Source organism: Caretta caretta, chromosome 12 (genome assembly GCF_965140235.1).
Source record: "Caretta caretta isolate rCarCar2 chromosome 12, rCarCar1.hap1, whole genome shotgun sequence".
NCBI classification, from domain to species: Eukaryota; Metazoa; Chordata; order Testudines; family Cheloniidae; genus Caretta; species Caretta caretta.
Window position 1 is genome coordinate 34870705 of NC_134217.1, and position 20618 is coordinate 34891322.

The 20618-nt window shown below is 39.1% G+C and overlaps 1 protein-coding gene across 1 annotated transcript in view; it reads left to right on the forward strand.

Annotated features, from left to right (window-relative positions):
• CDH13 (cadherin 13) overlaps positions 1–20618 on the forward strand; it is a 778625-nt gene that overhangs the window by 729226 nt on the left and 28781 nt on the right. The window contains exons 11-12 of the mRNA XM_048817138.2: positions 782–924; positions 20178–20411. Of these exons, the coding sequence (XP_048673095.2) occupies positions 782–924; positions 20178–20411 (377 nt within the window). The remainder of the gene's footprint in view (positions 1–781; positions 925–20177; positions 20412–20618) is intronic.

Below are 20618 nucleotides of genomic sequence, written 5' to 3' on the forward strand. Positions count from 1 at the left end.
TGACTATGGAAGTGCCCTGATTGTTCAGAGAGTCTGAGCACCCACAGCTTGGAAGCACAACAGTGCAGATCACAAAGCCCAGAAGGAAGCATATGAGAGCTGAAGACAAAGCATCCTTGGAGGAGGGGAGCTGGATATGGAACGAACATTTAGAGGAGATCAAGCAGATCCAGCATCGGACCATCTTTAGGAAACACTGCAAAACCTTCCTCTTCCAAAAATCCTTGCCGTCATAAGAATGGCATTTAAAACACCCTTCTAATTCCCTTCTAATTCCAACCCCCTTAGCAACCAATAAAATAAAATAAAATCCAAAATATCCAACAAAAAGACAACAAAATAAGTACTATCCTCCCCCCCCACAGAGTTCTGACCCTGAAAAGGGAACAGTGCCAGAGACTCAGTAAAGTTCACTAGGGGCTTCACTATTGTTATTGGTTTTATGTGAAGGCGGTCTGATACTACAATAATGGGCAGTAGTATTAAAGCCCTCAGATAGACAGCAGAAGGCAGTCAGCACCCATGAGAGCCAGGTTGCCTGTGTTTTAAATATTGATTTAGGTGTTTGAAACTGTTGGCCTTCACCTCTCTCTATCTGTTTCTCCATCTGTAAAATGAATCTAATTATAATCACCTATTTCAAAGAAGTAACTGTCTGTGAAAGTGCTTAAGAGATTCTCCTAAGAAAGGCAGTCCGTGCAAAGGGCTCTCCTTTTGTAATAACATAATCAGTTCAAGGTTAGATATGTGATCAGTTGATGGCTTTTATCTTTTTGCCTAGGTATTCTGTTTACAAGGATCCGGCAGGATGGCTGGAAATTAATCCTACAAATGGTACCATTTTCACCACTGCTGTCCTGGATCGTGAATCACCCTATGTCCACAACAACGTCTATACAGCACTGTTTCTGGCAATAGACAGTGGTGAGTAATGGTTGCTGATAACACTACTGGATTGATAATTTATTTGATTTTTTACCCCTTCAAGCCCATTTTTCAAAAAAGCACAGGCATAAAGTTAAGCATGGGCTTAAGTAATTTGCTAAATCGGCACCTAAGTGTCTAAGATATTTGTGAACAAATAGAGTCAAAAAGTAAGTGGAGAGGAAGTTAGACTTCAAACTTAGAATGGCATAGGTTTTGGGGGCAGGCTGGAAACATTTAATCCTACAGAACCCACACTGCTAATAGTAAACAATTCATGTGATGAATGTACTTGGGTAGTAATAAATCATCTTTATCAGAGTTAATTTCTTCATAATATTTGAGTTGTTATGAAGCCTAAGGCACCAATAGCAAACTCATCCTGGATATGGTGAATTCTATCCTATTTAACACATAATGACAGTGACAATAAAAACATAATTAAAAACCCTTGTTAAAACGCAATATTTTTACATATTAAGTGTATTAAAGTTTCTTCTGTCGAGTATAATCTAAATTAAAGTATGTTGCAAAAATTCACTATGAGTGACTTTTGTAGCACATAAAAATGTAATGAAAATCCTGAACATTCCTGCAAATCTCTAGAGCTGAGGGCACAAAATAAAGAAAGGCGTTGTATGTAATATAACAGCTAATATGCTAACCCTTTCCCATAGCTGCAGCTGCTTTAGCCCTGGTGATAAATTGTAAAATGTTCTTTTTAGGAGGTTAATTTTACATTTTTTGCATCACATGACTTGGCTCAGGAAACATTTGCTAGGTCTGACAAGAAAAAGGAATCATCTCCTTCAGTGCAAAAGGAAAAAAGAATCTTCTGCAGAAGCGATTTACTTGTATATTCATAAATGGTTTCTTTCTTAGTGTAATGTCCACAAAAGAAATGTGGCTCTAACCCTACTCCTTTACCTATGTTTGCTGGCTAATCATTTTTGAAAAATGTATCTTAATTATAATTGCATCAGAAAGGTATGGGGGTCCCCGGTACATGTCAGGGTTGCGTTCTTGAAAAGGGCAATGGATATTGAAACAACGGATACTGGGGAATTTTTCCCCATAAGAAATAGTGGCCCACCCCGCCTCTTCCCGGCCCCCCTTCACCTCTGCCCCGCCTCTTCCCACCCAGTTCTGCACCTTCCTCCTAGCGCACCCCATCCCTGCTTCTTCCCCTCCCTCCCAGCGCCTCCTGGACACTGAGGGAAGCACCCAAAGAAGAGCCAGGTAAAAGGTGAAGCAACGGATATGCGGATGGGGACCGACGTGAATCAGGCATAGTCCCCTATTGATGAGCAACGGATATATGAAACGACGGATAAGTGGGTATACCAGGGACCCCCTGTAATGTTATGTTGAGCCAATAGGAAAACTGGGATCAAATTACTTAGGGTTTGATTTTCAGAAACCCCACCCACCTGCCTCAGTGAGTAGGGGAGCTTGTCGGGGCCAGCAGTGAAAGGGAACAGCCCTTCAACAAGGGAGGGAGACACTTGGTGAGGAACACCGGATAGCTCTTTTCCTCTCCCCTAGGAGTCTCTTTCACTGGTTGGTCAATTGGAGGGGAGGGGTACTGATTGGCCAGCATTCCTCAGTTCCCAGGATCTAACCTGGAGTGGGGGCCATATGGTAAGAACCCTGTAACTTCTGAACTGAAACCAATTAAATGATTGGTATAGGACAGTATGGATGATGGGCGGGTAGTGCCCCTCCCCTCTATTTAAATTTAATAGTAGTTGCAGCCTGCTTCTTAAAAATCCATCCACGTGTCTGTCCTCATTTTGCCACTGTGTCTGCATCAAAGGCAAAGCTGTAGACACTCAAGAGGCAGGAAGCAGAGGCTTAGAATTGTATGCAGGAGCAGGAGGAAATTGTATCACCAATTATCAGAGAGAGAGAGAGAGAGAAATGAGGGAGCAAAACATTTGAAAATATGCAGGTGCAGATACCAGCGAATGCGGGCACAGTCACAGTGATTGTTTTCTCCTATTCTACAAGTATGTAGGTTCTCATGTTGCAGTATCTGAGCATCATGGCTGTGTGCAAAAGGAATTGTACTGACCACTGCACAATTGTTGTTGTTTTTATAATTAACTTCATCAGTAACATCTTTCAAACGTGTGCAGGTAATAAGATATGCTAGAAGGCAGTTGGAATTGGGGGCCCCAGTACAGAGTGAGGTCACCCAGCTATGAAGCACCTGAATACCTCAATGACAACATAGAGAGTTATGTTGTCATCGAGGTATCTAAACCATTGATGAAGATATTGAACAGAACCAACCCAGAACTGATCCATACAGGACCCCACTTGATATGCTGGAGGTTTCCTTGAGGTTTTGTGCGGAACCATAAAGTTGTTCTGGAGATCATGCAGAATGAACTAGAATTCCAGGAAGCCCTGTTCTACTAACAAAAGCCTATAATACCTTAGCTTCACTCTTGAGCTGATCAGCTCCAAAGAAGGCTATTGTAATATGCATATGTGTCTCTTAAGAGTTGCATGATAGTGTCTACATAACTACTTACTTTTCTATTCTTAGGCATCTTCATAAACATGCCAGCAAGTGTATCATAGAGAGAATGGCTAATTTAGAATGTTCACCACCTGTATGAAAATACAGTTAAGCGGATGATACTTTGATATCATTAATATCAGGCTCAACCCTTGCCTGAGAAATGCTGGCCCCTTTGCCTTCAGGAGAACATTATTGATGTTATTGGGAAGTCCTGCAATGCGTCTGCTGACTTCATTGTACAACAATATGTAATAGACTCATAACTTGATTGTTTCCATTTCAGCCATAGCAAGTGTTGTCCCACCATGTATGTGCAGTCAAAGGGGTATAGTGTTAATCCAGGGTCTGTAAAGGCTTGATCCGATGGCCAGTGAAGCCAATTGGAGTGTTTCCGTTAATTTCAGTGGGCACTGCATTGGGTAGTCGGTCTTTTCTGGGGTGCTGATATGTCCATGCTGCCAGTGAGGCACATCTACTCCCCTCTTTCCCCTACTGATGGGTCACCAAAAAGTGCTAACCAGCCATGCTGGATTCTGCTCGATTTTTCTAGCCAATTAACTCTAATGCCCAGTTTGAAAAGGTTTATTTCATTTCCTACAGGCTAAATACTATATGTAGCTTGGTAGTAGAATAATCTAAAATGAATATAAAATTCTTCCAGGACTTTAAAAGAAGGTTAAATTAAAATATGCTCCATATGTTCTTTTTGAGAGCTGCAGTGTCCATAAACTCCAAAGGGAAAAGTCATTTTTTTCAGTTTACTGAATATATTCTAGTTGAAATTGGTGAATAAGGTTAGAATGATGTGTGATAGTGGCTATTCTTGGAAGATTAAAAGAGGACCAAACAGATTGGGTGGTAAATTGAAAACATAGTGTTATTTCAGCCAGTTCAAATTATGCATGTGGCCAAGAGTCTTGGAGCAAGGAGAGGTAAAAGATACTCAACCACAGAGTCTTTTATCCAAAGGCTGTGTTCTGGCACACGCTGTAGGTTTTTTCTCCAGCCATTGTATGTGGCCACTTGCCAGGAAAAGAGAGCAGATATTTATTTGATCTTCTTCATTAAATGTGGATTTCAGCCTGGCCAATGCAAACATGTTCTCGATCTATTAATAACACATCATAGGGTTCTTTATTCTGTGATTGATATGGCCTAAAAAGTAGCATCTGTTTAATTCTGGCTTTGACTAGGTATTGGGTGGAACTTGAACTATCTTCTCACCTCCAAGTCAAGTTTGATCCATATCAACTTGGGGAAGCTTGAACTGCTGCAGACTTTGCCTTTCATGGATTTAGAAGACTCTCAGTCAAGCCCCTATGACCAATATTAAGGGCCTGATCCTGCTCCCATTAAAGTCAGTGGACTGACTTTCATTGACTTCAACATCTGGCCTTAAGCTCATAAAAATAAGACTGAGAAATTGAATACATGCCTTGGGAAGGCACCTGTAGATTTTTCCTCTGATTTTTAATAGTGTTGGAGTTTAATAAACCTAGGTTACAGCTATCCACTCTCTAGGAAGTTGGGTTTTTTCCTTATTCAAAACTAATGATTAATTAAGGCATTCAATTAGAAGGCAGTCGTAGTGCTTCGACTCCAGAATTGGAGTCCTCAAGCCTGTCCTTAATATGCTGTATGTCAGAGTTAGTCATACAATAAAGGGTTGAGAAGCCTAAATGTGACCATTGCTAGCCACAGTGCCTGGGATATATTTAGCTACAGAACGTGTTACAGTTATTCCAGCATGTTCTTTCACTATCTGTTGTGTAGATTATGGGTAAGAAGGTGGGGTGAAATGGGAATCAAATTCACAATGACAGGAATGAAATTCACAGAGATAGGTTTGTTTTGTTTTGCCCCTCTTAGCAGTGCCCACTGAAGTCAATAGAAAATCTCCTACTGAATCCGGTGGGCACTAGATTGAGGTCATTTGACAATGCTAATGACTAGTACAAGGGCACTTTTCCCAACCTGTAAAATAGAGTGTGTCGCAAGCTGGGAATATAACTCAGGAATTTCTCATTGGCAGTTCTGTGCATAAACTGGTCAGCCACACCTTCATCTGCATCACTTCTCTTCAGCCCACCACAAAGATGCTCTTAACAACAGGATGTTAGTAGATGGAGCTGTGGCTGCCATTCTCATTGCAGGAAAAAAATAATTAATAGTTATGTCAGATATCTTGAGGATATTCTTCTTCAACATTATAACTGTATCAGAAGGAAAAATTTGGTTAAGTGTGAAATGATTTCTTCCAGTTGTAAACAGCCCTTCTGATCTCTGCCAGGACTTATTGAAACAACATAGATAATAATGAATTTGATGGTCATAGTATTTAATTTTATAGATTAAAAAATATGACCTTTTATGTGGAAGAAATTTCACTTTTTGGAATGTACATCCTAATTTTCTTTGTACTCCTTTGATATCTGTAAAGGTCAAGACCGTGTCTTTAGAGTCTGAGAACTCTTTATTAAGGGCTTGTGTGGACATAGAGACTCTGGTCTATTAAAGGAGAAATTAAATGCTGGTGGAAAAGATCCTGGAGCAGAGTTAACATAAGTGGAGTGAACTGTGTTTAATCTGAGAGCAGGCTGATAATGGGAAATATACAGATTTAGGTAAACCTGGAAAACATCTTAGGCTTCTTCCTGATGCCCCCTTATTGAAATAAATGCTGCGGTAATCACTCAGACACTGCAGTGTCCTTATTGTAAAATGTGGTAGTTTGCACCATGACTGTAGGATGCTGTACTGTTATTTATTTATTTGTGTAAGGGCAAGAAGCCTACTGGGTTTGCAAAACTGGGCTGGAACAAACTTTCAAGAAAATGTTAGTATTTCCTGTTTGAATATGTTGCAGTATCCTTCAATAATCATCCCAAAGACATTATTATTAACTGGAGTATTCTGGGTGATTACCAGAAAATAGAGCAGCTGGCTGTTTTAGCTCATGCTGAAAACTCTGTAAGTACAATCTTTCTTATTGGATTTTGAAATTTCCATTCCCAGCCCAGAAAATAAGCAGGACGTTATCATTGTGATTGTGGAATGACAAAGTTCTGTTATTTTGTGCTATGAATTCTCAAGTATGGTGATTTTTGTTGTCTATTTTAAAAATATGGCTTCTAGTTACCATGTGTCAGTATAATATCATGTGGAATATCCCTTTTGTTACTCAGGGATGTAGGTGCCACGATGAGGCTCACAAAACTCAGATAGTCATCACTTCTGATTTGGAGCTGATTCTGTAATAAGCTCCAGCCCCTTGGCATTACTCATGAGGTGCTATTCAGGAGAAGCAAAGGGGCTGAACACTGCCCACAAATCTTCAGCAGAGGATTCCCCCATTGGAGAGAAAATCTCTGTTGGTGCAAGTGTACCAGTTCCTGTCCCTTCTCTCCTCATGGTAGGAGGAGTATTGGGAGTGGGCTATGTTAAACTGATACTTAACTAGTATAGGGTCTGCATCAACGGAACAAGGTGGAGTGCCCTGTTTTTATGCAAATATCCATAAGCAGTGGTAAGGGGGAAAGAACATGTAGGACTATGTAGAACTGTCTCTAAATCCAATGTGATTTCAGTATTTACATTGTGACAAATTACGCATGTAATGAGTATGGGGAATAAACATGAAGAACTCAGACTATAAGTACATAAGCTAAATTTAATTGGCATCATAGAGACTTGATGGGATAAGTCTTGTGACTGTAATATTGGTATAGACATGTGCAGCTTGTTCAGGAAGACGAGGCAGGCTAAAAATTGAGTTGTTGCATTAGACATCAAGAATTTATCCACTTGTTCTGAGGTCCAGGAGGAGCTGAAGAGGCAGACCAGTTGAAAGTCCCTGGGTAAAAATAAAAGGGGCAAAAAAACAGTAGGGATGTCCTGGTAAGTGTCTAGTATAAAACATGAAATCAGGAAAAGGAGGTGGATGAGGCATTTCTAGAACAAATAACAGAAATATCCAAAACAAAAGAAATAGAAGTAACAAGGAGCTTTAACCACCTAGACATCTATTGGAAAAATAATATGGGAAAACACAAAATATCCAGTAAGGTTTTGGAATTGTTGGGGACAACTGTTCATTTCAGAAGATGGAGGAAGTAACCAGGGCAGTCATTTTAGACTTGTTTCTGACCAAGACAGAGGAATTGGTAGCAAATCAGAAGGTGGAAGACAAGTTGGGTGAAAGTGACCATGAAATGATAGATTTCATGATTCTAAGGAAAAGAAGGCATAAAAGCACCAGAAATTTGGAAAATGTACTTCAAAAAATGCACACTTCAACAAACTCAGAGGACTGGTAGAGGTAAGGTCTGATAGGAAGAACATCTAAGGGAAAAGGGAATTCAGGAAAGTTGACTGTTTCTCAAGGCCACAATGTTAAAGGCACAATTGTAAACTGTCTTGATGTGAAGGCAAGACAGGAAGAATAGTAAGTGGCCAATATGGCAGCATCAGGAGCTCTTTAGTAGCCTCCAAATCAAAAAGGAACCCTACAAAAAGTGGACGCGTGGATGAACTATGAAAGAGGAGCACAAAAGAGGAGCACAAGCATGTCGGGACAAAACCAGAAAGGGTAAGGCACAAAGTGAGCTACATCTAGCCAGGGATATAAAGGGCAATAATTAGTGGTTCTAGAAATATATTAGGAGACGAGAAAGACAAAGAAAATGTGGGTCCTCTAATTAGAGGGGAAGGAGAGCTAATAACTGATGACATCAAGATGGCTGAGATTTAATGCCTGTTTCCTTCAGTCTTCACTAAAAAGGTTAATGGTGACCAAATATTCAACACAATTTAATATTAACAAAGGAATACAAGACACAATGGGGAAAGAACAGGTTAAAGGATGTTTAGATAATGTAGAAGTATTCAAGTTGGAAAGGCCTGATAAAATTCATCCTTGGGTACTTAAGGAATTAGTTGAAACAATCGCAGAACCATTAGCAATTATCTTTGAGAACTCATGGAGGATTGATGAGGTCCCAGAAGACAGGAGAAGGGCAAACATAGTATCTATCTTTAAAAAGGGGAACAAAGAGGACCCAGGGAATTATAGCAGGGAATTATCTGATACCTGGGAAGATACTGGAACAAATTATTGAACAATCAATTTGTAGAGGATAATAGGGTTATAAGGAATAGCCTGCAACAATTTATCAAAAATAAATCATTCCAAGTGTACCTAATTTTCTTCTTTGACAGGATTACTGGCCGTGGATAGCGGGAAGCAGTAAACAAAACATTTCTTGATTTTATTAAGACTTTAGATGCAGTCCCACCGTGACATTCTCATGAGAAAATTAGGGAAATGTGGTCTAGATGAAACTGCTGTAAGGTGCACAGCTGGTTGAAAGGCCATATTCAAAGAGTTATTTTCAGTAGTTCACTGTCATACTGAGAGGGTGTGTCTAGTGGGGTCCCGCAGAGGTCAGGCTTGGGTCCAGTACTATTCAATATTTTCATTAATGACTTGGATAATGGAGTGGAGAATATGCTTGGATGGATTGCAAGCACTTTGGAGGACAGGATTAGAATTCAAAATGACCTTAACAAATTGGAGAATTGATCTAAAATCAACAAGATGAAATTCAATACAACTAAGTGCAAGGTACTGTGCTTAGGAAGGAAAAATCAAATGCACAGCTGCAAAGCCGTGAATAAATAGCTAGGTGGTAGTACCGCTGAAAGAGTCCTAGGGGCTCTCGTGGGTTGCAAATGGGAAATGAGTCAATAACGTGATGCAGTTGTGAAACTAGCTAATATAATTCTGGGGTGTATTAACCAGAGTGTCATATGTAAAACACATGAGGTAATTGTCCCATTCGACTTGGCACTGATGGGGCATCATCTGGAGTACTGTGTCCAACTCTGGGCACCACACTTTAGGCAAGATATGGATAAATTGGGGAGAGTCCAGAGGAAAGCAACAAAAATGATGAATGGTTTAGAAACCCTGACCTGTGAGGAAAGGTTTAAAAAGCTGGGCATGTGTTCTCTTGAGAAAAGAAAACTGAGGGTGGACCTGAGAACAGTCTTCAGATCTGTGAAGGGCTCTTATAAAGCGGACGGTGATCAATTGTTCTCTGTGTCCACTGAAAGTAGGACAAGAAGTAATCTGCAGCAAGGGAGATTTAAGTTAGATATTAGGAAAAGCTCCTTAATTATAAGGGTAGTTAAACTCTGGAATAGGCTTCCAAGGGAGGTTGTGAAATCTCCATCAATGGAGGTTTTTAAGAACAGGTTGGACAAACACCTGTCAGAGATGATCTAAGTCCTGCCTCAATGCTTGGGACTGAAGTTGATGACCTTTTGACATCCCTTCCAGCCCTACATTTCTGTGATTCTATGTATATACAGGTGAGCTGAATGGCACAGTTTCGATTTCTCCATGGAACATTCCAAACTAAAATCAATCAGAAATGATGAAGAAGGTTCCAATTACAACCTTTTCAGTGTTTACAGTGGCCAGATTGAATGAACCCCAAAATACATGCAGAGGGCCAATATTCTCATTCATTAAAAAGAAAAATGATTATTCAGTATTGTGTCTGATGATGAACAGAAACAGACAGCACCCAGAAGAGAGGAAAAACTGGAGTAACAAAGGGATGCGTGACAATTTGCAATTAAAATTTCTCTTTACATGTATCTTAATCTGTCTTCTTGCTTCATGATGTATATAATTAAATTACCACCAATTGATTCCACCTAAAACATGTTATTTTGGAAGAAATAAGACTATTAGTTGCTATGGCAACCCAATTAAGCCAGTTTTACACCTCTTATCTTAATTGCTGTATTAATTGAGAAGAGAAAATAAATTTAATACTTGTCCTTTTCTTGCCATTTTAAATTTCAATAAAATATAAATTGCACACAAAATATTATTTAAATTTGTCACCATGGACTGGTGATTAGAAAAAGAAATTAAATTGCTGAAAACAATATTTAAGACGGATGCATATGTCAGTAGCAACTTGATATGCTGACAGAGCTTTGCTCTTCTGAAATATAATTACTCAAAAATATGATCTGCTTAGAATATTGGAATGAATAAAGGATTATAACTTTTATGGGCTGTTTATTTCCATATATCATGAAAGAATATATCTGTGTACCAGAGAAATGTAACAAAAAAACAAAAAATGAATTCTTGTTCATTGAGACCTTGGGAGCTATTCTTTGAAAAATGACAGAGGATTGCATTTATGGGCCAGATTTTCCAGTGTGGCCAGATTTGATACCTTTATTTGTGAAGAGTTGCTTCTCAGAAAGTCCTCTTGGCTTCAGTGGGTTATTTGTAGATATGAGCCCGCATATGGCAATAACAGAATTTGCCCGTGAACTGGATTTGTGCCTGCAGATCAGGTAGGTCAGTGCCAAACCACCTGACCTGCACACATTTCTTGTTTAGAGAAACAGCTTGCAGAGAATCTCTTGTTCGTATCGTGCAGGGTTTAGCCGAATATTGATGAGAGAGGCTGGTAAAGAATTTTGCAACAAGAGGAAAGTTAGAATGTTTGCCGTAAACTTTCAAAGTCATTTAGTCCTACAGCAGGTTTTCAAATGTTATTTTCAAAAACAGAATTTGCAGTATCCTCTTTTCAGAGAGAATGTGCTACTTAGCCCATCCAAAGGTTACACTGTGTGACTGCCTGGCTCACACCGAACACTTCTGGGACCTTTGAAGTGTTTCTTTCATTCTTCTGTTCTCTTCCCTTCTTGAAAATATTAAGTGCAACAAGAGGAATATATTAAAGCAATCCAGGGAGCTTATATTGTGGTGCTTGTAAGCCCTTCCAAAACCCTCCCTTTCAGGCAAAGCGGAAGCTAAGAATACGCAAGTGAGTTGGTGAAAAGTCCAAGTCAAAGCCCAAAGTCAAAGAGCCCAACTCAGGCTTATCTTGTACTCTTGGGGTATGTCTATACTACCTGCCGGATCGGCAGGCAGCGATAGATCCAGCAGGGGTTGATTTATCGCGTCTAGTCAATTTATCGCATCTAATCGACCGCCGAGTGCTCTCCCGTGGACTCCAGTACTCCATCGGAGCGAGAGGCGCAGGTAGAGTCGACAGGGGAGCGTCAGCAGTCAACTCACTGTAGTGAACACACTGTGGTGAGTAGATATAAGTAGGTCAACTTCAGCTATGTTATTCACATAGCTGAAGTTGCATAACTTAGATCGATCTTCCCTTCCCCACTCCCCAGTGTAGACCATGCCTGAGTTACTTGGGTGTAAATCCAAGTAACCCTACTGCCTTCAGTTACGCTGGTATAACTGAGATAAGAATCTCATCCATAGGTGTTTAAAGAGGTATACTTCAGCTTTTAGTAACTTTATTCGTGACAGGGTGAGGGAAAGTTAATTGTCCTGAGAATTATTGACTTCAAAATCACAACAGTTTTTACTGCTTACATGTGAAGAATGTTAATTCTTACTATTATAAGTGAACAAACACTTGGGGATGTACAAAACTTTGGTTTTACATCAGTACAACTGTTGACTTAAGTAGAATTATAGCTGCATTAAATAAGTGCAACCGAGTCCAGAATTTGGCCTTGTGTTGACAGTTTAATGCAAACTATGGGTGAAAAAGACTTTTTAAAGGAAGTGATAGAAATACTCTAATTTCTGAGAAAGAAATCATTGTTGGTGAAACTTAAATGAGTGGCTGAGTATTAAGCCTGTTGGCTTGAAAGAAAATCTGTGTTTAAAGGCCAGATTCTGCCCTCAGATGCGTGTTAATAGCTCTCACTGATTGCAATAGGAGGAGAGAATTTTGTCCTAAGAATTAAATGGCTTTGTAATTTCTGCATGGTGGCACAAAAGGACATAGTTAATGGATTCACTTGATAGGCCTGTAAACATAATGCAATCAAAAGAAATAACTTCACAAGTCTTTCTACCATTTGTAATGTCAGTGTGATGTGAGACTCTTTCTGCTCTGTTGTTCCTGATATGGTTCTGCCTTCAGGCAACACTATGGCTTAGAGACCTGTATAATAGTCAGATCCTCCAAAGTGGCTGAAGTTTCTTTGGGAATGTCATAAACATACAGCTAAGAGAAGCCTAGAATTCCTCCTTACCTGTAAGGGGTTAAGAAGCTCAAATAGCGTGGTTGGCACCTGACCAACAGGACCAATGGGGAAAGAAGATACTTTCAAATCTTGGGAAGGGGGAAGGTTTTGTTTGTGCTCTTTGTTTTGTGTGGGGGTTCTCTCTTGGGACTGAGAGGGGCCAGACAGAAATCCTTCTTCTCCAACTCATCCCAATCCCAGTCTCCAATATTGCAACCAGTATAGGTAAAACAGTTTATCTTTTGTTTTGCTTGTGAATTTTCCCTGTGCTAGGAGGGAGGTTTATTCCTTTTTTCTGTAACTTTAAGGTTTTCCCCAGAGGGGAATCCTCTGTGTTTTGAGTCTGAATACCCTGTAAAGTATTTTCCATTCTGATTTTACAGAGATGATCTTTACCTTTCTTTCTTTTTAATAAAATCCTTCTTTTAAGAACCTGACTGATTTTTCCATTGTTCCAAGACCCAGGGTTTTGGGTCTTTAATCATTTTGTAACCAGTTGGTTAGGATATTATTCTCAAGCCTGCCCAGGAAAGGGGGTGTAAGGGCTTGGGGGGGATTGCTGGGGGAAGAGGAACTCCAAGTGGTCCTTTTCCCTGGTTCTTTGTGAAATCACTTGGTGGTGGCAGCATTACTTAAACCCAAGGTACAAGGGAGAATTTGTGCCTGGGGAGTTTTTAACCTAAGCTGGTAGAAATAAGCTTTCATGGGTCTTTCATGTAGGTCCCCACATCTGTACCCTATATGGATTGCAATATTGGAGACTTGGATTGGGATGGGTTGGAGAAGATGGATTTCTGTCTGGCCCCTCTCAGTCCCAAGAGAGAACCCCCACACACAAAGCAAAGAGCACAAACAAAACCTTTCCCCTTCCCAAGATTTGAAAGTATCTTCTTTCCCCATTGGTCCTGTTGGTCAGGTGCCAACCAGGCTATTTGAGCTTCTTAACCCCTTACAGGTACGGAGGAATTCTAGGCTACCCTTAGCTGTACGTTTATGACAGTGAATTTGATAAGCAGTTCCAGAGCACAGGTCTGAGATGGGCTTGAAATATAATTCAGCAATAAAGTTCTCTTTTATTCTAATTGTCACTGATAAATTGTTTTTGAAGGGACTTAGAAAAATGTTCCATACCTATAATGACAAAAATGTAGACTATAAAATGTATGTCTCTAATAATGAAGATTTTATATATTTGGTGCTTTAATATCACAAGTTTTTAAATCTAAGCAAAAATATGCAGTCTCATTAATTAACTTGTCTCCCAGTCTTAACATTTTCTGATTTGTGTGTCTCGTATTTTCCTCATTAAATTGATTATGTCTTGTTTATCTGTTCTTTGTTCCTCAGCTATCCCACTAAACAAATTATATTATTTACAGCTGCATCCAACTTTCAAAGCCTATGGTAACATGGTCAAATACCTTTTGCATTGTACCGATGTCTTCACCACACAACTTGCTCCTCTCATGTGATATCAAGTATTGATAAATATACATATCTCCCTTTTATTTAATTTTTTAAATCTTTCCACTTTTAATTCCCAATACTATTGCCTAACATATAGACTCTCTAGGCCATATCCTGTATATCAATCCCACTGATGGTTACACCACTTGGGATCTGGCCCAGTGCCCATACAGCATGACATAAAATGTATTTAGTTTCTTTCTTTCTTTCTATTTTTCCCCCATTGGTTTTCAGAAATACAAAAAATAATGTTTGTGTTTGATTCACTTTGTTAACTGAGCAAAGGTTCTTATTTTGTCCAAACTGGTTTGGTTAGTTTAGTAAAGTGCTTTGAAATCCTGTAGTTAAAAACATTGTGTAAATGCCTAATTCCAAACAAGAAAAAGTGCATTTAAATTGCATTCAAAGTGTGTTAAAAACTGTCAAAACTCAGCAAGGTCAAAGTTAAGCTGACAATATCAAATTAGCAAAGAACACATTCTCAGCCATAACTTTGAATTTCCTGGCTTTTGTCTCATTTGGTTACACTGGAGCTGAGTAAATATTGGAATTTCCAAACCATGGGATATTCTGAAATTTCAACATTTGTTTTCATCCTGAATTGGGACAAAAAAATGAAATATTTTAATTTTTCTTGGAGTAAAAAGTTCTGAAAAAAATTGATTCTGAAGTGTTTCATTTCAAGTCTGTACAAGATTAAGCTGGATTTTCCTATAGTGGTACATTGCCTCATGGGATTTGTAGTTCGGGTACCTGAGGCTCCCATTCTCCCATTTGGGCCAGGATCCCTGTCTGAGCTATATCTCCCATGATGCACTACAAACAAGTGACTCTCATGATGAACCATGCCACCTGGTCAAAGGGGAGACTGTGTTCCTCATGGGAGATTTAGTCCAGCCAGAGAGCCCAGCCTATAAGAGATGCAAGTTGAACTTCACGCTTACTCCAACTTTGCGTTAAGTTTAAATTTCAAATTTGTTTATTTACAAAGCTCTGGATATGCTTGTGAAACTTTGGCAGACATACTCGGGGGTTATTTGCACATCTGGAAACTTTTCTCTGCAGCTCTCAGCTGCCTTGGGCTTGTCCCAGGGCTTATCAATTGATGGGGAAGGGATGCCTGAAAGAAAGAGAGTAAAGTATTATGAAGTATTTTCCTTTTGGTTGAAAATGCTCCATCAATGAACCATTGGCTCAGGTTCATTGCTAAGAGCAAGGCTGGCAATTCTGTGGTAGGCAGGGCTTCAGGTGGCTACAGGCTTTTTGACCACCATGTTGTCCAGCCCTATTCTTATCAGGTCTAGACATTATGGAAATTAAAAAGTCAATAGCACTTTGCCTAAACCTGTTCTCCCACTGTTGCTACAAGTGGACCTCAACTAGTGCCAGCAATACTGGAAAATTTTAATGGGAAAGTCTTCGTGCAATCAAGTCTTTATAGGTTCTGTCATACCTGCAGGGTTGGTCCACCTCCAGCCATTGGTGCAAACACTTTCAGAGACCTAAAAACTACAGGCTTAGCACAGACACACAGTAGTATGTTCCTTGGGGTTTCTTTTAGTCTCTGCTTGAAACAAACCCCAAAATTCAAAATGAACTCAGACAATGTCACAAGGTTTGAAGTTGAAACTATAAGAAACAGAATTTCACATGCTTATGTAACCCTCTGGTAATGGCAGCCATTATACTTAGTATATAGAACCATAAATCAGCCCTAGCTCTCATACAGACATAGGGGTCCAGATGCTCAAAGATGTCTAAATATCTTCGAGGGTCTGGGCTAGAGTTCCTTAGGGAATTAGGTATTTCACTCTCGTTGACTTTAAGTGGGAGATGGGCTTCTAACTGTCTTAGGCACTTTTGAAAATCCCATATAGTGTGCTTAGGTCCCAGACGTAGGCTTTGTTGTTGTTTTTTTAAAGTGAATAAGCGTGAGGATAACAGAATCCAAATCAGAGTCAAAATGTTTTTATTCATTTTTATGACATTTCAAGCAAACATCTGCACTTACTGATCTGAGCATAGCCCTGCCATGCTGGAAGCCCAGAGACAGCAGCATTGCATTTCTGCACGAGAACCAGAGAACGCAAACAACAAGAAACTGAAACTGTCTTGCTGGCTTCACACCAAATGAACCCAAGTAAAATAAAGGCAGAAGTGTGAAAAAATACCCTGGAATTTTAAAATCCTTTTGGTTTATTGATAGTAAAGGAATTTTATTTTGTGATAAGATTTCTATTCTGTCAGTATCCCTTTAAATGATTCCATGAAAAGAATAGAATCTCATCGTGGGATAATGATCCCCTCCAGCTACATAAATACTGAAGCCAAGCCAAAACATTTGTCTTCCAAGCAGGGGACGCTGATCATGTGACAATGGTGCATTACAATAACATCATTCCAATTAGAGAAAATTGTTTATGTAGATTTACTATTTTTGATGGATGTTGGCACAGTTGAGTGACGGTTGCTGACAATATCGTTATTTATTCCCTGCTGCCATCACAATGGTTTTGTGAGCTGAGCTATTGTGTACTTCAGCCAATCAGAGACCAGGTTTTCCCTAAAATAACTTTTTAAAAAATACTCTGCATTCCTATTAATACATTGGTCAGCCATCCAGCAATCTGAAGATAGTGGCTGGGCGTGAATGTGCCATTTTATATATGACCTGATATTAAAAATGTCTTCCCATTCTATGTCCATGATTTTGTATCAGGCATACCTGATGTCTGGTAGGTATCCAACTACTTGACTGGCTTTAAAATGGGAAACCAGATTCCAAATTCATGCCTACATGTTTAAAACCTAAACTCTTATTTGCTGAGTTTTAACCTAAAAGGTTTCTGTAGCTGAATATAACTTTTTTTAAAAATCAGCTTTAGACTAGAAGCACTAAAATGATACTGCATGGTATTAAGTTAGAATACAGTAGCAAGATAGAGCAAAAAACAGGTCCAAAAAACATATTTCCTGACTGTTCATTTTCAAATCACTTATTTTCGCTAAGAATACCTTTTTACACTATTTGCTTATTGTAATGGCCCCTTTCATTGTAGGCTCTAGCTCTCAGGCAGGGGGCCTAGTCATACATTATATTATCTACCTCCTCAAGGTATGATACATAACTACCCAACCTATTCCATTTCCTGACTGGTGCATCTCACAACAGCAGTAGCTATTGCCTCAGTGACAACTGCTGTCAGAATGTTCTAATGTAAACTAATATTAGGATATGAAGACATTATTGGTTCTAACGTACATCGTACACTTCCCATTGCAGCATGATCTGATATTCTCCTAAACCTTTATATTATTACCAATGAAGGGTCCAGTCCCACAAACCTTACTCAATTTGGATAATCTTTAGTCTCATTGAAGATCACTCATGAGGGCTTCAAGATTTGGCCTTATAATAGTAATGTCCCTATCTGATAGCTATTCTCTTCACTTTCATAAACAATTAAACTAACTTTTGTAGCCCGATCCACAAATTCTTACACACAGTAGTAGCCATTACTTATGGAATAGTGCCATTACGTTCAGTTATATAGCTAGCGTGATTCAGAGCAGGATTGTCCAAAAATCTCTGTGGTCAACAGCTCCCAATCAGGCACCTAAAGGTTCAAAGCTTTCAGCACCCAGTGGGACAGGCTACTTCATTTAGGTGCCTAAATGGAAGCTGAGCTTTTCAAATCTTGCCCCACGGTTTGTAGGACTGTCCTTTTATAATCTGTTTAATGCATTAATTCTTCCTCTAGCTACAACATTTTACAATATAAATTGAGGGAAGGCTTATTTTAGAATTAAAATATGCAAGTGAGAGACTTTTAGTTCAAATTCATTGCCAAATAAAGATCATGGGGTTTTGAATGTTTCTTATTTCCAAGGCATAATAGTATCAAATTTATAAAATTTATAAAAATTCCAATGGATGTGTTGTAGCCATTTTACTTTGACTTGCTTTTTGTTGCATTTTTATGGCATGCTTGTTAACAAGCTTCAATTTATGACCTTGACATTTGCCTATTCTTCTTTCGAAAGTCTTTATAAATCAACAAAACATTTTGTCACAGTAGTTACAAGTAAAACAGTCTGAGAATAAATCACTGAAATGGACAGAAGCAATTTTCTTTTTCTCTTTTTGTGTGTATTGTTGATTGGTCCATAAGCCATAGGAAGAAAGTGAAGAACTAGCTAAGCGGAGCAAATGTAGCCATATCTGTTGTTAATTCAACAATTAACAGTATAGTCATAATGCTGTTGGGTTCTTAATTTCAAAAAGAAGATTTTAATATTACTGACTTCAGAGGAAGATAAGCAGGGCAATGCACAAGACATTATCAGTCCAGTGTGGAAATAATGCATTCAAAATTAAAGACAGCAGTTTAATTAAGTGCATGAAAGCCTGACTTTTACGATCATCTTTCAAATACTCAAATGTCTTTTCATCCATTCTGCCATATGACTTTACTTAATAATATATCAAGAACAAAAAATGTATTGGAATATTTCTGCAAATTCAATTAGTCCAATAAAAAGTGAAAAATAATTTCTTTTTAATTAAAAAGAACTCAGCCCTAACCCTCATCATGACAAAAAGAGTGAGGAAAAGCAACCGAAGGGAACTATGAAAATTCTGCCTTTGTTATGCATGTATGTATCTGAAACAGATGAAATGTCACTATTAGTAACATTTGTCATTATAACGACTAATCACATTATGTTACAGTTACAGTTCTGTCAGATCCAGACCATGGGGTGAATACTTTCTTCCTTAGAATGCAGTGTCACAATCTATCAGTGATTCCCAAGTTCATTGAGTTATTGTATGCAGATTAATTATACATTAGAGTACCACTTTTCCTGCTGAACCACACTAGCAGTTCAGAGGCTAAACATACCCCCTTGCTTCCTTTTTATATTCAGAGAGTTCTGAGATGAATGGACTTTAGGAATCTCAGATTTTTGCTACTAAGGGGATGGTAGATTTCTGATATGAATAAGAAAACCTGGCTCTCAAGAAGTGTTTCCTTTAGATTGGGAAATTATTATTAGGTATAACAGCCTATGAAAGAAGAGATGTACTTTTAAAAACCTTTGTGGCCAGCTATCATGGAGAACTGGATGGCAAAAGCTATCATGGAGATACTGAACTTTTAACCAGGACAGTAAGTCTCTGGTTCAGCTTTGGCACACAATCAGTAGTGACTGAAACATATTATCATCTGTCAGCTATTCATTGACCTCTGTAAAATGAGGTGGTTGGCTCAGTCCTGATCCCTGTGAGCAGATGTCTACATTTCAAACGCTTCCATCACCATAGGTGGTACATCAGTCACAGAATAGAGGCTAAAGCTTGTACTGGTGGTATGTTGAATAAACAACACTGTCACCCCTAAAGTTGATTCCTCTAGGTCAAGGCTCATGCAGATAATTTGTGGAAGTTTGAACTGCCATTGCTCATTCTGTACATCTCTGGACAAATAAAAGAGCTCATTCTCCCAAACTCTCAATCTGGCAGATTTAAGCTCCACTAAATTAACCAAAGTCGTCCAGTAACCAGGGTTTCAGGAGACCTCGGTGCTATTCCCACCTTAAGCACTGACCTATTGTGTGACCTTGGGCAGATTACTTTTCCATGACTCCATTTCTCCTCTCATTCTTTAAGGGTCGTGTTTATTTAGAGTCTACTCTCTCTGGGGCAGGGACTATCTCTTACTGTGTGTTTGTAAAAAGAAAAGGAGGACTTGTGGCACCTTAGAGACTAACCAATTTATTTAAGCATGAGCTTTCGTGAGCTACAGCTCACTTTGTGTACAGCAAGCTGCTCTCTAGACTTAGACTTGGACTCTAATATAATTTTGACCCCACTTTGTACTACACAGAGTCGTCCTGAACAGAGGTTTGCTTAGATTTACTCTCTTTACTGTAGAGAATCACACTTACTGGATTTTGGAAAATATAGTGTCTAAATCAAAACTTTGCAAAAGTAACCCTTGAGTTTAAAAAAAAAATGGCAAAGGCCATCCTGTGATGGTAAGCAGTGGGCACTGTGTCAATGACGCTGATCTCCTTTTGTGAGCGTCCAGGGGTGCCTGTTAGAGGCTAGCGTGCATTACGAAAGTTCAAGCTTATAAATACTTGCTTGTTTGTCACATAGGCAACCCTCCTGCATCCGGCACGGGAACTTTACAGATAACTCTGGAAGATGTCAATGACAATGCCCCTACCATTTATCCAACATTGGCAAAAGTCTGTGATGACGCAAAAGATCTCAGGGTTGTGATCTTGGGGGCATCGGATAAGGACCTTCACCCTAACACGGATCCATTCAAGTTTGAACTGAATAAACAGTCTGGCCCAGATAAAGTGTGGAAAATCGCCAAGATCAACAGTAAGTCTTTTAATTTGTTTTTCTTATACCTTCATTCTTTCGGACTGTCTCTCCCTCTCCCTAACTGCCCTTCTGAACCTTCTTCCTATAAGTTCTATCTGAGATCAAGGAGCATAATAATGTGATAGGTGTACTGTCACTCATGTACTCCTATGCGCTTTGGATGATTAGAACAGATCACTTATGAGTAGATTGTGCCTTTAAGGC